The 15,427-nt window shown below is 54.9% G+C and overlaps 2 protein-coding genes across 2 annotated transcripts in view; one reads left to right on the forward strand and one right to left on the reverse strand.

The window, feature by feature from the left end:
• Positions 1–2,882: 2,882 nt before the first annotated feature.
• On the reverse strand, positions 2,883–10,904 carry CREB3 (cAMP responsive element binding protein 3). The gene is made up of 11 exons (XM_080371979.1): positions 9,625–10,904; positions 8,760–8,918; positions 8,404–8,677; positions 8,081–8,193; positions 7,770–7,862; positions 7,104–7,210; positions 5,690–5,758; positions 5,455–5,539; positions 5,246–5,324; positions 3,709–4,870; positions 2,883–3,002 (listed from the first exon to the last, which is right to left on the reverse strand). Exons 2-10 carry the CDS (start codon positions 8,916–8,918, stop codon positions 4,431–4,433), a joined length of 1,419 nt encoding a protein of 472 aa, XP_080228105.1. The 5' UTR covers positions 9,625–10,904; the 3' UTR covers positions 2,883–3,002; positions 3,709–4,430.
• Positions 10,905–11,182: 278 nt separating this feature from the next.
• The window catches only part of TLN1 (talin 1), a 35,280-nt gene continuing 31,035 nt past the window's right edge, over positions 11,183–15,427 (forward strand). The window contains exon 1 of the mRNA XM_080371976.1: positions 11,183–11,321. The gene's annotated coding sequence lies outside the window, so the exon portion shown is untranslated. The remainder of the gene's footprint in view (positions 11,322–15,427) is intronic.

Below are 15,427 nucleotides of genomic sequence, written 5' to 3' on the forward strand. Positions count from 1 at the left end.
CCGTTCACAGAGAAAGCCCTCAGCACAGCCACGTCCCTGAGCAACGCACACGAGGGGGACTTTGGCCAAGCCCCTTCTGCACCCTGCATGGCCAGGGAATATGAAGAGGGGAAGGACGCATCTGGCACTGCTTGGTTTTCTTTTCAGGCATCCCAGCCCAACCTCTCCGCTTTCTGCCTCGGACAACTTGCCAAAGTGGTCCTGACACAACCAGCTCCCATGGGGGCTCAGCAGCCACGGAGCTGAGGTGCCCGGTTGCCGGAGCTGGGGTGAGGCAGTGGCTCCATTGCTGTGTTCCCAGTTGCATTTTTAACCCGGCGCTCAGGTTTCTGCTAGTTTTTCTGTTTCCACTGATATCCAGCAGCTGGTGCTAGTGGATAAAATAGGATGGATCCTAACCCGGGGTTTTAGTTTTCCCTCGAAAAGGAGGAGATGCTTTACTTTTACCGACTGAAATTCCCATGTCTCCAAGAAACCCCTGATTCCTATAAAAAAAAAGGGAAAACCTGATTCCTTTAAAGCTGTAACCAGGAAGTGTTTTGTACTGGCCATACAGCCCAGGCCCTCCATGGCAATAGGAGGCAAATTTCATTTCATAATTTTGTAACTTTCAGTGTGTCATTATTCTGGAAAAGAGATGGCACCACCAACACTTGAGGAGTCACTAAGCAAAAAAATGAGAGGGTTTCCATTCGGCAACACCCATATGGGACTTGCCAAGGACTGAGCAGAATGTTTTGCCCTGAAAGGCTCATATTTCTGGTCTATCGGCATGCTCCTGTGCTGCTGATACAGACTTCTCTGGGGACATCAGTGCAGGACAGGCTGACCTTGGGGATAACAAAGTGAACACAGCCGGGAGGGCAAGCTGTAACTGGACCATACACTGACTGTTAAGTCAGACCATAACACTGACCCCCAAGTCAAGCTGTAACACCAAGCTAACCAGAGTGCAGGGTTGTGCGTGCATGCAAGCAGCGCCAGTGCTCACTCAGCCTGTGCTCTGATGCCTGTGGCATCCAAGGGAAAAAGATGTCATGGAGAGTCTGCAGCAAGGAGAGGTAGGAGGGTAGCAGAAATACCAGGCACCTCCTGCTCCTCTGCTTGATGGAAACAAGGTGTGAGCCTCCTTGGCAGAAGGACTCATTCCAGGCATTTTTATCATCACTGCCCTTTAACCCAAGGCGTGAGGCCCAGGCTGGGCTTCCTTCCTTGCACTGGCTCAGAGCCGCCTTCTGTGGGACCAGCATGAGAGCACAGAAAGCCATGAAAAATAGCAGCCTTGGGCCAGCATGGGCTGAGACCGTGGAGCAACCAACCCTAAAGCTCCCAGTGCAGACAGGTCTGCAGGGCGGTACCAGCACCAGCTCTAGGCTCTGTCATATCCCAGCCTCTGCCACAAGTTTTCTGTGTGGAAAGGCTGAGCTGGCTGGTGCCCGCAGCATCTGGCAGCTGGAGCATGTTCAGCTGCATTTGATGAGGATCCCACTGTGTTTGCCTGGCTCCCTGCCCGCTCTGTCTGAGCTGTCTCCACTCCTGACCTTTGGCCAAGCAAGCCAGACCGCTGCAGAGCACAGTGCTGAGCCCATCACCCCCAGCCAAACACCAGCTCCAGTGGCTGCTCCCTGCTTTACTGGTAACACCACCATGTCTTATTTTAGATGACTGGTATAGTATTGATTAGTGCTGGGCCAGGGATGCCAGGTGACATCAGTGGAATGACACACCCTAGCCCTGAATTGCACAAAAACCCCCGAAAATCAAGATGGGGTCATAGACCTTCTTGCCACTGCACGCACCTCCTGGGGAAAAAGGCCCAGAGGTTCTCTGGGGATGCCAGTGGGCTGCCTGCCCTGGCCAGGGCAGAGCTGTGACTTGATCCTGTTAAAAGCATGCTGCTGCCTGTCCTGAGACAGGGGCTGTGGGTGAGCCACCCCTTGGCTGTCTCTCCTCCTGGTGCAGAGACACAATGTTCAATTTTATATCTTGTTCACCTGCAGAAGCACCTTTTGCTTCCAGGGTGGGTTGCAAACGTGGTGCTGCCTGCACCTATCGCCTCGCTGAAGGTCCCCAAACCCCGTGCTGGGCTCCGCAGGCTGAGCTCAGGGTCTGCTAGTGCCTCCCTAGGGGACCCAGTGACCACAACCAAACCCAGGGCCCAGCCCTGATTTAGCAGCCCCCCAGAACCCAGGGCCCCCCCGTGGCTCCCGGCTGTGGGGGCTGTTGCACTACGCTGGCTCTGCTCCACTTCCTGCAATTGTGCAGCTCCCCGTTACAACGGCAGCGATGGGGGCAGACACCAGCCCCTCACACTTCCTTCTGGGGAAGCCTCTTGCTTCCGTTGTCTGCTTGGTCACACGTGGGTGTTGGGTGCTCACAACAGCCACTTGTCTCCAAAAGTGGTTCAAGAGTGGTTTTGGCACCCTTGAAGGGGGGTGAGAGCAGAGCAACCACCCTGAAGCATGCTGCAAGTTTGCAACAAGCCCCTCCACACGGCCGCAGCCTTGGGAAAGGATGGCAGCCCACATTCCCTTTCATTAGGCTGCAAGAGCCATCATCCCTCAGCCTTCCTCGGGTTCCTACCCCCCCACGAGGCTCCCAGCCTCTGGCACAGCCTCTAGCCTCCACTGTGCAGCCCAGCCCCTCACCAAAATGACCATAGAAGACACAGTCATGCATCATTAGTATTTATTTACATGTTGTTAGTAAGAGAATTATTATTATTATAATCTACTTGAAGATATTCCTAAATCTATTGTTGTAGAGCTCTTGACCTAGATGACATTTAAAGGCCCCTTCCAGCCCAAACCATCTGATATGATTCTATGAAGTAGAATAAGGAGAGATGCTCAGGAGGTACCACTAAGTTGCACTCCAGAAAAGACACTACTCATCAGCTAAAAGGATTTCTACTCAGCCCTGACAAGCAACCAGAACTGGGAAACTACATCATCAGCCAGCACAGCAAAGCTTTCACACCAGGACATAGCTCTGAAACCATCCTGTTGTTACCGAAATCTCGGAATGAAGAACTTATCGACACCAATGTGATGTAGATAAGCAGACACTTCTTTATTAACGGCCGGGTGCGTGAGTGAGTCCTCTTGTGATCAGCACACGCCAGGTCTCAAAATCAGACACCATATATAAAACTTATTCATACATATTCATTAAGTATTCATACATAACCATGCTATTTCCCATAAATCATTAACATATTCTCCTCCTATATCCGATTCTGCGCAGTAGAGCTTAGAAAGGTCTAGAAATGGGTCTGGGGTATGATTTGGGTAGGTGGTATATGAGTCGGTGGTCGCGATCTCCCCCTGCCGGAATTACCTGCTACTAAAGTTCACGATTTCTTGGCAGGTAACTACAAGCTGTTTCAGTCGACTCTCCCCAGTTCCCATTAATCCTACATTCTGACATCTCAATATACTTTCTATATACAGAAGACTAGTTAGATACAAAGAAACCTTTCAAACCCTAAATTATTACTTAAGCTTCAACAATGATTCCAACCCATTCTTCTGGCCTTAGTACAAAATGTACAAAGGGTCTCACAACTACTTTTACTAAATAATCATAACTTTCTTCAACATATATTTTTATCATCCTATTTTTCTATTCTATAAAATAACTCTATAAAATCAGATAATCAAACCAATAAAATCAATTAATCTCAACTCTTTAACAAATCGACAACACTGTGGTGAGGAAAGCCTTTCAGAACAGCAAGCAGCGCTATTGCTCTCTGCTCTATGCACCTCCATTCCTCAGGTTCAAGATGTGTCTTCTCCTTGAGGCTCAGGATCTCCACTCAAACAGCTACAGATGAAAGGCTCCTCTGTGGAAGGGAAACAGCACACACGGCTTGTGAGGGACTTCATATTACCTTCTCTGTCCAGGACAGCAGCTGCGCCTGTGGCTCAAAAGCTAGCAGGAATAGGCAACATGCAAGGTCTGTTGCAATGGTAGCACCACTCCCTCAGAGGACATTGAAGGTCAACTAACTCTCTCACAGCTAGAAATCAGGCAAAACGACACAATTAAGGGGAAGGGACAAGAAACAGATGCCACTAGATACAGTAAGAAGTACAGGACTCGGCCTATTCACCTCCGCCTGGGCAGGGAAAAACAGAGCAGCAGCCTCCATCACCAACTGCACCCAGTCAGACCAAGTATGGGCACCTCAGACCCAACCACCTTCACCTTCCCTGCCACAGCCCATCTCTGCGAGCCATGGGACACAGCCAGGGCTGCAGGTCACATCAGCAGCTATAGCAAATTTCCCAGAGTTTCCCACCCCATCAGATAGAGGGCTCCTATAGATATATGGAGTAGAGCATCAGAATGAGTCCCTGGTAAACCCTCTGAGCTGCCAGGACTCAGGACGGTATTCCAAATAATCTGTTTTGACAGATTATATGTTAATGCAGCTGCTTGTCCCTGCCCAGCAGGGTGCCCTGCATCACCCCAAGAAGCATGAAGCAGCAGTGGTCACATCTCATCGGCAAGTGCTGCTGAACGACGACAATTCTAGCAGCGTATTCCACCCATTCCTGCCTCTTGCCTTTTAACACTGCCGGCACTGTTGCCTGCAAAGGGTTGCACTGGAAGTCCTGCTCCTGAAGCTGGTGGAGAAAGCCCAGCTCAGAGCCTGCTGCTGCTGGAGGATCAGAAAATGTGCTGCTGCTGAATGAACATGTAGGATCAGTGCTGGGTGGATAATACCCTTCTTCTCGTGATTGCCTGAGGCTGCCAGATAGCAAGGGGTCCTCGGGCTCCGGGCTGAAATCCTCCAGCATAGCATCCTCACACACAACAGTTTCTACTTCGTTTGGGAACTGCTGGATCTTCTGGGACAGCACTGCAAGAGAGGGAGACCCAGCCCTGTCATTCCGAGCCTCTCTACTGTCCTGCTCTGAGCACAAGCCACCACAGAGTCCACAAGAGAGGAACAAACTGTTCAACTAGAGATGCCTTCTCCCAGGGGAGATGGGGAGAGGACGCAGCACAGCTGCGAAGCTTGTGCTCCAAGAGGGACTGGATTCCTCCAGCTCTTGTACTGCCCCTGGCTGCAATGGAGTTGAGGAGAGTCAGCAAAGCCAAACCTAGCAGTCACCCCTGGAAAGAGGCTGCTGCATTGGTGGCACCCGGAAGTTCAGGCTGTCTCTGAGGAAGGTGCTCTGCCATGGGAGGCAGTGCTCTACTGGGAGACAAGCCTCAGCCCCTGGGCACTCACCTCTGAGCTTCAGCTCTGGGTCTCTGCTTTGAATCCAGCAGATGTTAGGGGAGATAATAAGGCAGGACAAAATGATGACCTGGAAACAAAGAACAGCACAGGCCTCGGCAAAGGACATGAATAGGCAACATGGCTGCAAAAAATGCCTCTCCCAAACTCACAGGGATAGCAGACAACCCTTCAGAAACACCAGGGCTGAAGCCACTCACCATGGTGCAGGTTCTTCTGATGGTACTTTTGGTGGTAGACATTGCGACCAAGGCCTGCAGTTTCTGCAACTGCTCGAGCAGTGACCTGCAGGAGAGCCAGCAGCGTAGGTTAATACAGTGGCTGAACTAAGAGCTGCACACTCCTGTCTCCCCTCTTTGCAGCCATGGACAGGCCACAGTCCCAAGAGGAAAAGCCTTCCCTCCACATCTCCTGCCATGACCAACAAGGACTCACATGTTCTCCTTCTGCAGCACCTCCACCTTCCTCTCCAGCTCCTTCTTCTGAGCTGTGTGGGCTGCCACCCTTCCCAGGAAGGTTAAGCAGCACAGGGGAAAAACAGAGAGGGTTTTTTTAGTTGACAGCAGGAACTTCACCAGAGTCTCTCCTCAGGTAAGCAGCCATCACCTCTGAGTGGCTCGGGCAGATAAAATTGCTCTTGGCGTGTTCCAGAGCAAAGCCCAGAGAGTCCCCTCGCCACATTTGGGGAGAGGTGAGCCCTGGCCAGTCCTGCAGAGAAGACCAGACTAATCCCTAAGGATGCTTGCTCCTAGCAGAACAGCAGCCCTGCAGATCTGTGATGTCAGGCTGTATTGCAAACTAGCCTGACCTGGGAAACGTGCTGGATCTGGCAGGCCAGCACCTGGCTTGAACAAAGCAAGGTCTGGGCCATCTTCAAGTGTAAGAGAGCAGGGAACAGTATGCCCCAAGCTTCTGAGCCCCCTGAGGAGCTGCTGTTCTACAGGGTCAGCCTCACTTTCTGCCCAGGGTAGCAAGACCCCAGCAGTGGCACAGCACAGCTGCTTGTGACTGGTGCCCCCTGCTCCATGTCCTTGGCAATGTTGTTAGCACAATTAATTCCATTTTATGAGCTGGGCAGCCATTCTCTGTGACTGTAGGTGACATAGTTGTTCCAGTCTCCTCGCTATCAGGCCCTGAAGGTCTTGTGTACCAAACAGACAAGCCAAACTGATTTTTCTCCCCTCCTTAGTGGCCTCAAGGTCCCTGGGCACCAGGCTGGTTACTCCCTTCTCTACTAGTCTTGAAGGTCTCGGGCACCCGGGCAGCCCAGAGCTGTTGATGACCCTGTCACAGAGCAGGGAATCGTAACAGCACACAGAGAACTATGCATAAAAATCAAGCAGTTAAGTCCTAAGGGGGAACTTGGACTGGAGCTGCCACTGGACAGTGAGAGCCAGGACCACCTCAGACCAGGGACACCCACCATCACTTGCTTTCTCCCATGCTTGGGGAAGTAATTTGTATTCCTTTATACCATTTTTTGAGTCTAGATTATGATCATTATATTGATACAGCAAACCATGTATTAAGAGCTGACTTGATCTGCAGAGAGTTCAGGTGATTAGAAATCATAAGTTAAGCTGTATTAGGATCTCGGCAACTTCAACTTTTAAGTAAAGTTTTATTATAAATTCTGTGTTACGCTGCTTATAGGTTGTACTACATTGATTCTGCTTGTAGAAATCCTGTGCTATTCTAATTATAAATTCTGTGCTATACTAATCACAATATGTTAAGAAAACAAAGGTTTAACTGAAACTACGATGTAGTGCCATCATCATTCTGCCAAGGATCTCTAAAAGAACTGTCTGTCCCCTCAGTGTCAGGTGACACTGCTGTGTGCCCATACCTCCGTTCCAGGACATCTATGTAGATCTTCCTTCTGTGACGACTATCCCGGGCTAACTGCTTGTTCCGGATCTTCCGACGCACTTTCTTCAGAACCTGCTCTTCAGCCTACAGGGGTAATTTCTTGTTAGCAGCAACCCCAGGGCACTGGCAATCCTACCCTCACAAACCCCGCATATATCTCAGTGCACAGCTCCATGCTTTTGTCCTCTGTCCCCCCCCCCCCACTGAATGAGCTGCAAGGCAAACTCTGGCCTGCTGATGAGGCCACCAGCTTCCAGTAGAGCAAAAGTGAGGCATACCTAAAGGCGATGAAAAGCACGAAGCTCACAAGGCACTAGGCAAGCAGGAAAAAATAGGCTGGAGGAGTAACTCCCTCCTGCAAGCAGTCATACGTGGGAAGTCTGACAGTGGCCAGGTCTCATTGCTTTTTGTATCTGCCTGATTAGCAAAGCAGAGGCTTGTGTGCACGTGGACAGCCCCCAGGCCTCAAAAGGAGGAAAAGGACACAAAGCCCTGCTGCTGCATGCTGCCCTGAACACAGCGCCTGGGCACCAGTGCTCTTGTCAAGGTGTCATCCTGCATTTTCAAACCCCTACTCTGGCTGAAGCATTCAAGTGGTCCAAGTTTGTTTGGGAGTGACAGGCTGTATGTAGCAAGGACTCACTTTAGTCAGGGGCAGACGGAGTGGTAATGAAACACCTTCTTTCTTCAGTAGCTGACTCTCCTCCACTGTCAGGACCAGCTCTGGGAAGTCAGACTGGAAAACAGCAAAAATACACCCGCTGAGAATGCAAAATAAAAGGCGACCATCTCAGGGCAGAGAGGGCATGCAGAAATCACACAGAACCAGGATCAGCTCTCTTAAAGCAGCATCATGATTTCCTCAGAGATACTGCTCACAGGAGCCAAGCCATGAGAGAAGGGGAGATGTGAGCAGAAGCAAAGGCTGGGGCCCACACACATGGTAGTCAGTACCTGCATGATGACTCCACATCCAGGCTGCTGTCCGGCACCTACAGCAACAGCAGTGGGGAAACTGGACTTCCGTTTCCGTCCCTGCCTTCTGCCCGTCAAACCCATCTGTGTCCCTGGAGAAGGGAGTAAGAGTCAAGCACTGGGCCTCAGTGAGGCAGCACCTGATCAACCAGCTTTGAGTAATGTGAAAACACAATTTTATGGCAACAGAAAGCCACCAAACTTACCTCCATTGCTGCCTGGCACCCACTCAAAAAGCCCCAATGTGGGACTGCTTTTCTGCCCGTAGCCAGGACAGGAAAAGCCCATGCAAAACAACTTACCAAGGTCAATGGAAACATCTCTTTCTGCTATGTCAGACATCACGCTTTCCGGCATAGACCAGTCCTGATGGAGGGAATAGTTGTGATCGTTGCGCGCAGCATACAAGTTCTGAGAAATGCCGGCCAAATTGCTGTCAAGGCTATGGGACAGATGCTGATCTTCAGAAATGCTGCTGTCACTGTTGCTAGGTGAACATCCCTGCAGCAAGTCTGGTCCATCCTCGAAGGTCCTCAGCAGGGAGTTGACAAAGTCATCAAATTCCTTGTCCCGAAGCTGCAGAAAAAAAGCTTTAACTCAAGAGGGAGCCAAAGCTCCTGAATTACAACACAGCATCAATTCCTCCCAAAGAACTCACCTCTGAGTCTAGCAGGTTACAGCCTTCCAGGAGACCTTTCTCCTCCCCAGGCAGGAGACCTTTCTCCTCCTCTGGGATTTCAGAGTAGGGACCATCATCTTTCAGGAGGAAGTCAAGCAGATCCTCATCTGTCAGGAGAGGCAGTTCCTCTGGCCACATCTGAGCAGGACATCCAAAGTGAGCACAGGCACAGGGAGGGACAGCAGCAGTCCTTTAAGATGTCCCTCACACCCTACAAACAAAGTCTCCCCGTGCAACAGCAACAGCTGCCAGGGTCCTGCAGTAATGACCAGCCCATGAGTACTTCCCAACAAGGCTATTAGACCAGCAGTGGTGGCCCCACCACACCAGTTTCCCCACCAGACAACTGTGATCCACCCACAGCAGCCATAATCTGGCCAGAATGTAAAAGCCTCTGGAAGCAAAGGCTACTTGGAAGGGCAACAGACTTTCTGCTGCAGAAATTGTGTATGATCCAGCTGTTCCACTGAAGCCTGAAGGTGCACACCACTGGTACGCAGCCAGCAGGGCCAGCCTCCTGTTGCAGGCAAATTACTAAGAGAAGTCATCATTGTGGGGTTAACTAAAAGAGTTCTAGTAATGATTAAATGATAATTAATCAACAATTGAATGGAAATTAAATAGTAATCAAATGGTGATTAACCAGTCATTGAATGGTAATTAAAACAGTTATTTGGCAATGACTTGATGATTTAAACAACAATTTAGACAGCAGTCAAACACTGTACACTTATTACACTTCTAATAATTAAGCTATAGCTAGAAATATATCTCTCTCTATATGTATATATCTGTGTCACCAGCATACAACATAGATTCAGGCTGAATGTAAGATGCCACCTACCTTGCTGTAGGTATCAGATGCTGGGTGAAGAGTCTTTCAGCCTTGAGGACCAGCTCTGAGAGGTGTCCCGGCTCGAGTGGGAGCTCGCTGCAGTGCCGCCCGCTGCTGTGCTGCAGAGCTCAATGGGCTGGTGGTGGAGGCTACGGGCATTTATATGTGAAGCGATAGACTGGTAGTCAAACCCCCCTTGCTGTTTCTGCAGCTGCAGCAGTTTTAGGTTTGTCTTGTCCCAGCTCAGGCTGGAGCCGTTATCTCCTGATAAGATGTACCCTAGACTCTTCGGTCCCTGAGATGATGCGGCCTCGTGTGGTTCCCATGGTTTGCACAGCAAGGCTGTATCGGCAAGGCCTGCTTGTTGGTGGTACTTGAACCAAAGCATGGCTCATGCAGTCAGAATAGGAGGGCAGCAACAATACCTCCCTATTAGAGAAACATCTGTATCTAGCTGGCCGGTGTCACAGTCAAAAAAAACCACTCACAACCAAAACAAAAACAGAAACAAAAAACCCAGCAAAACCACCAAACGGCAAAAAATTCCCATCCCAAACCAGAAGACCAGGGCAGACCCCAGCCACGGGCTGCCGGGGAGCAGACCGCTGGTGTGTGGGGCAGCCCTGCATGGCCAGTGGGGTCTGGCCAGCGGGTCAGGGGCACTGGGCAGCACTGGGAGCGCTGGGCCCTGGCTGCTGGACACCGAGGGCTTGCTGCCCGGAAAAGGTTGTGCTGGGTGGGCAGCAAGGGATGGGCAAGAGCATAGGCGAGAGCATAGGCAGAAGTGGGGTACGCTGGAGCCGCCTGGGGCAGGGACCGTGCCCATCGCTCCGACGGGAGCCAGGAAGCCTTCCGCGGCCGCAGCGGTGGGGCCGGCCCCCGGGCCCGCACGGCGTGCTGGGGTCGGGCTGACAGCGCCGGGCTCACAGCACCGCGGCCAAGGGAGGCGCATCCCGACAGCGCCGCGGCCGCGGGAGGGCACAGCCGGGCTGACAGCGCCGCGCCAGACCTTCCGGCCTCCCTGGCGGGGGCTGCGGCCTTGCCGCGGGCCGTGTCCTGCCGAAGGCCGCCGGCGTGGGTCGGGGTGGAGAGGCCGGCCGGGGTGTAGGTGTGGGGCGGCCGGGTTCAGGGGAGGGAGCGGTGCCCCCCACCACCGCCTCCAGCGTCCCGGCGGCCGCCGACCGCCTCCCAGCAGGGCCCCATGCGCGGCGGCGCGGGCGCCCATTGGCCAGTGACACGTGGGCCACGGGAGCGCGCGGTGGCGGCGGTGGCGGCAGCGGCGGCGGCAGCGGCGGCGGGGGGGAGGGGAGGGGGGAGAGGGGGGGGCTGGGCGCGTCCGTGGGCGCCCGCCGGGTGACCGGGGTGCGCGGGCCCCGGGGGTGCGGCGGGCCTGGGCGCAGGCCCTGGGCTGCGATCCGGCGGGCGGAGTGCGGCCCCGGGGCGCGGCGCTGGGCCGTGCCCAGCCGCGGGGCGCAGGGCCTAGCCGCACGGGTACGGAGCAGCGCGCAGTCCCGGCCGTGCGGCCGGGATGCCGGGGGGCACCGGGCGGAGCGCAGCCCCGCGAGGCCGTGCCGTGCCGAGCCGCTCGGCGGCGCGTCGTGCCTCGGCGCATGCGTGGCGGGGGGCGGCGGGGCGGGAAGCGGGCGGTGCCGCCCCGCTCCGCACAGCCTCGGCGGGGCCGCCGCGCTGTTCCTGCCCGCACACAGGTACGGGGACGGGGGAGACGTGGGGTCACAGTAACGGGGGAGGGGTCCCGGTGACCAGCAGCACTTTGCCTCACGGGGGGCTGCCGGAAACGGATGTCCTCTGGGGAGTACCCCCCCCCCCTCCGCCGCTTACCGGGGCGGGGGGGGAAGTAGCGTCCCGGTTACCGGGGGCCCTGCTTCCACCGAGGCTTCTCCCCTCGGGTGCGGTGACCCAGGGGCTTCCGGGGGTTGGTCGCGCCTTGGCCTGTCGTTGGGGTGTGCCCCGCCGCCCCGGGGCTGGCGGCACCCCGGCACCGGCGCCCGCCGGCGTCCCGGGACAGCACCGGCAGGCCGGGCGGGCTGGGCCCGGCTCCGTTAATCCCGGCTCTGCCTTTGCCCTGCCCCAGAACGGCGGCCGCCGCTGCAGGCCGCGGCCTGAGCCAGGCCCGGCCCGGCACCCTGCCTCGGGGGTCTCTGAGCACCAGACGGCCGAAGCCTGCCTGCGGTCGCGGCCCCCGAACCGGGGAGGCGGCTTCGGTGCCGCCGGGGTGCGTCGGCGAGCTGTGGCCTCGCCTTTCCTGCCCACCCTGCCGGTGCGCGGGGGAAGCCAGCCGGGAAGGGTGTCTCCGGCCTGCGGCGCGGCTCTGGGTGGGGACGCCGGCGGACGGGCCCCCCGCAGCGGGGGGGCGCCCGGCCGCCCCTGCCGAGCCTCCCGGGACACGGAGCTGGCCTTGGCCCCCGCGACGGGCCGCTGGCGGGGGTGCTGCGGGGCAGGGCTAGCGGCCGCCGGGGAGAAGCCTGGGTCCCGCCGTGCCCCGCTGGAGCGGCTAGCCAGGCAGGGGAAACCCTGCCCCATCCTCTGCCTCCTCCCTGCCCGGGCCCACTCGCTCCGGATCCTGCCCGCGCCCCTGCGAGCTGCCCGGCCCTTTGAATGTGCCGGCAGGATGTCTACATGCTTCTGCTCTGGCTTCATCGCTGGCTGTTAGACCCATATTTGGTAGCAATAATTGTTTACTCCCTTCTTCTCTCTCCCCGAGCCTCACTGCTGAGAAGGGGAGGGGAAATATTTTTGGGATCTTTAGCTTTGCCAGAGGCTGTGAGTCGCCTGGTAAAGGGTCTGATACTGCCACCCCAGCCCCCTTGCCCCAACCATGGGGTGAAACCCACCCGGTGCTAAATGAGCAGGTGATGGTGTGCAGTGAGTACCAGCCAAGCCTGCAGTTTGTTCACCAAGGGGCAGCGGCAGGAGTTCGGTGCATCCTGAAGTGGCACGTCCCAGCAGATTTGGGGATGGGGAGTGGGAAGCATGAGGAAAAGGGAGCAGGGACCTGTGGAGCACCCTCCTTTCTAGAGCTGAGCTCTGCTGACTACTGGGTGGAGAAATGCCCCCCAAAATGCAGCCACACTCTCCTCTTCCTTTCCCTTTCTGCCTGGCCAGTGGCACAGTGATGGGCGAGTCACTTACTTGCCCTAGCAAGCGTGGATGCCTGGATCGGGGCACCTGGTGGTCTTTAGGTGCTGTGAGAGTGCTCTGTGCAGCCCAAGCGCTGCATTTGCGGTGCTGTGCCTGAGAACTGGCTTGGTAAGGATGCGGGGGGGGTTGTGGGTGAGGTCCTGCCCTTGCTCAGCCCTGTGCCTGCCTCGGTGGTGGGCAGCCGGGGGCTGCCACCATTTGTGCCCTCTGCCTTTGGAGGGTAGGGGATGGTAGGAAGCACTGGCAGTTATTGGCCAAAGCTGCTTCACCTCAGTGCTGGTGAGCGTGCAGGCAGGCAGGCAGGCTGAGGCCGTGATCCTCCGGCCCTGCTGCTCTTCCCCTGCCCATTTCCCAGGGGAAGCAGGGCTGTCCTCCCTGCAGGGGTGAGAGGATGCTCCTGCTTCAGCCATGGGCAGTAGCTGAGTGGTCACTGGGGTGCTGTGGGGTTGGGTCTGGTCTTGCAGGCCGCTCACAGTCCCCGGGAGTAAGCTGAACCTCAGCTGGAAGAAACCATTTTCCTGTCCAGTGTGGACGTGCAGCTGGGAAAGAGGAACTGGCCTGAAGGGGCTCAGCAGCATGCAGCGCGGTCACCAGCCAGAGCTGCCAGCTCAGCTTTCCCATCAGCACGGGGCTAAGCAATCCAAGCCCCAGTGCCTGCCGTGCCTGCATATACTGGCCCCATACTGCAGAACCCAGCCACAGCCTGGTCTGGCTTTTTATCAGGTTAATTTTTGACCTGGTTCATTGTGCCGTTGTGCAGACACTGATGTGCCAGCAAAGCCACTGCTGGCAGGCATCGCAGTGGCCTGGTACCAGCCTGGCTGTACCAGCAGCTGCACTGGCCAGGCCAGCAGCCCTGTGCCTGTAGAAAACCCCAGCAGTGGGGTGGTTTGCAGCTGGTCTAGAGCTTCCTGCAGCTATCTTCCAGTCTGGGGGTGGTCCAGAGTGGGGCCTTTCCCAAGTGAAATTTGGCACTGCCATTAGGAAAAAAAACAACAAACTGCAAACGCAAACCTCATCCGGAGTCTCCTGTAGAAAGACCATGTTAAAATGGCAAAATTGTTGTGTTTGAAGATTTGCAGCTTGTTCTGGAAGCTTGCTGTAAGTGTGCCAGCAGGCTGCTATTGAATTTTGGTTGTGTGGTTTTTTTTTTAAAGATACAACTCCTTCTCTGTAACCATTGTTGCAGCACTAAACTCAGCCGATGCAAATATAGCAGTTACGTCACGTGATGGAAAACTCGCTGTCAGTGGTCCCGGCAATGATGTGGTAGTTTCTTGCCCACAGCTGTCCCTGCCTGCACTGCCCCTGCCTTTAAGCAGAGCCCGGGAATCTCCACTAGCATGGTTTTGCTCACCTAGTATGGGGTGAGATGGAGGCAGCTGGGATGGCTTCTGCCGGGGTGGGACCCCATCAAGAACCACCACCACCCCACCACATTCTGGGGTCAGCTCAGGAGCACACTCGTGATGCAGAGGGTTGCACGCAGCTTGCTATAAAATGCAGAAGTGTGTTAATGTGGCTGGCTGGCAGACAGCCTGGTGACTTGCAGTTCTGGTGCCTTATCCGCCTTTGCATACCGATAACCGATTGAGAACGGGTTTGCTTCCTCTGGAGGTGAGCCAGCACAGAAATTTGGTGTATGTTTATTGAGACTTTCAGTTTGGGGGTTTTGTTCTTTCCAGGACAGTTTGAATTTCGCTGTCCCGGTGCTTTATTTTTATGGTTTGCAGTGCCAAGCTCCCACATTGTCTTATTTGTTGTGTCTAGTCTGGCTTTTCCTTTCCCAAGTGACACCCGGAGGGGAGAGTTTTGCCAGGCCCTATGTTGGTGCCCTTACAGGAGGCAGCAGATTTGCAAACCCTTGCGTGATTAATTGCCCTGTTTGCTGACAAATCTCTCCAGGATTTGAAGAGGTATACGTCTTATGCAGCAGAAAACATTTCTGCTGTAGACATCGATGTCAGCAGAGTTCAGCTGTTGGAGCCTGAGCTGTTTGTGTAGAATATGAGAATTAAAACGAACCATCTCCCTTTCCTCTGAGGGTTTCCTTGGTGTCGTGAGCACCTTCCCTGCTGAGCTGTGTCAATTCCTAAGAGCTTAGGAGCCGGAAGGCTTGAGCAGTCATGTTCCTGCAGGGTCTTGGAAAGCCCGATGGCCCCCATGTGGGGTGTGCTAAGGGCTGCCTCTGGCACAGCACCTGATTTTGAGTGGCTTTGGGCAGGCAAGAGGAGGCTGTAGAAATGGCCTGGCTCCCAGTTCCTCTCTGCTGTCTAGCGTCCTCCCCTCCCCTTCCCCCATGGTTTCTGACCTTGTCCTGGAAGTGGCATGTTCTCCTTTTCCTGCAGAGGGATGGAAAGCAGCTTTATGCTCAACCCAAGAATATTTTTAGATATAGAGAATATGGCTTGTGACCACAGCAGCCTGCCTTGAATAGGAAATATTTGGAAAGCCATTTCTAGGGTAGGGTGTTCCTCGTCCCTTTGGCTCCGCAGCTTTGCTGGTGCTTCCGGATAGATGGCAATGGCACAGGCGGGTGCCACTGTTGCCTCTTTCCCGCTGCCGCCAGGCTCCCTCACTTTGGACCCAAAATGCATTTCATTCCTCATCAGCGGAGCCTGTGGGGGCTGCGGGCCTCCACAGAAACATTGCT

Source organism: Falco punctatus, assembly GCF_963210335.1.
Source record: "Falco punctatus genome assembly, chromosome: Z".
In the NCBI taxonomy this organism is placed as follows: domain Eukaryota; kingdom Metazoa; phylum Chordata; class Aves; order Falconiformes; family Falconidae; genus Falco; species Falco punctatus.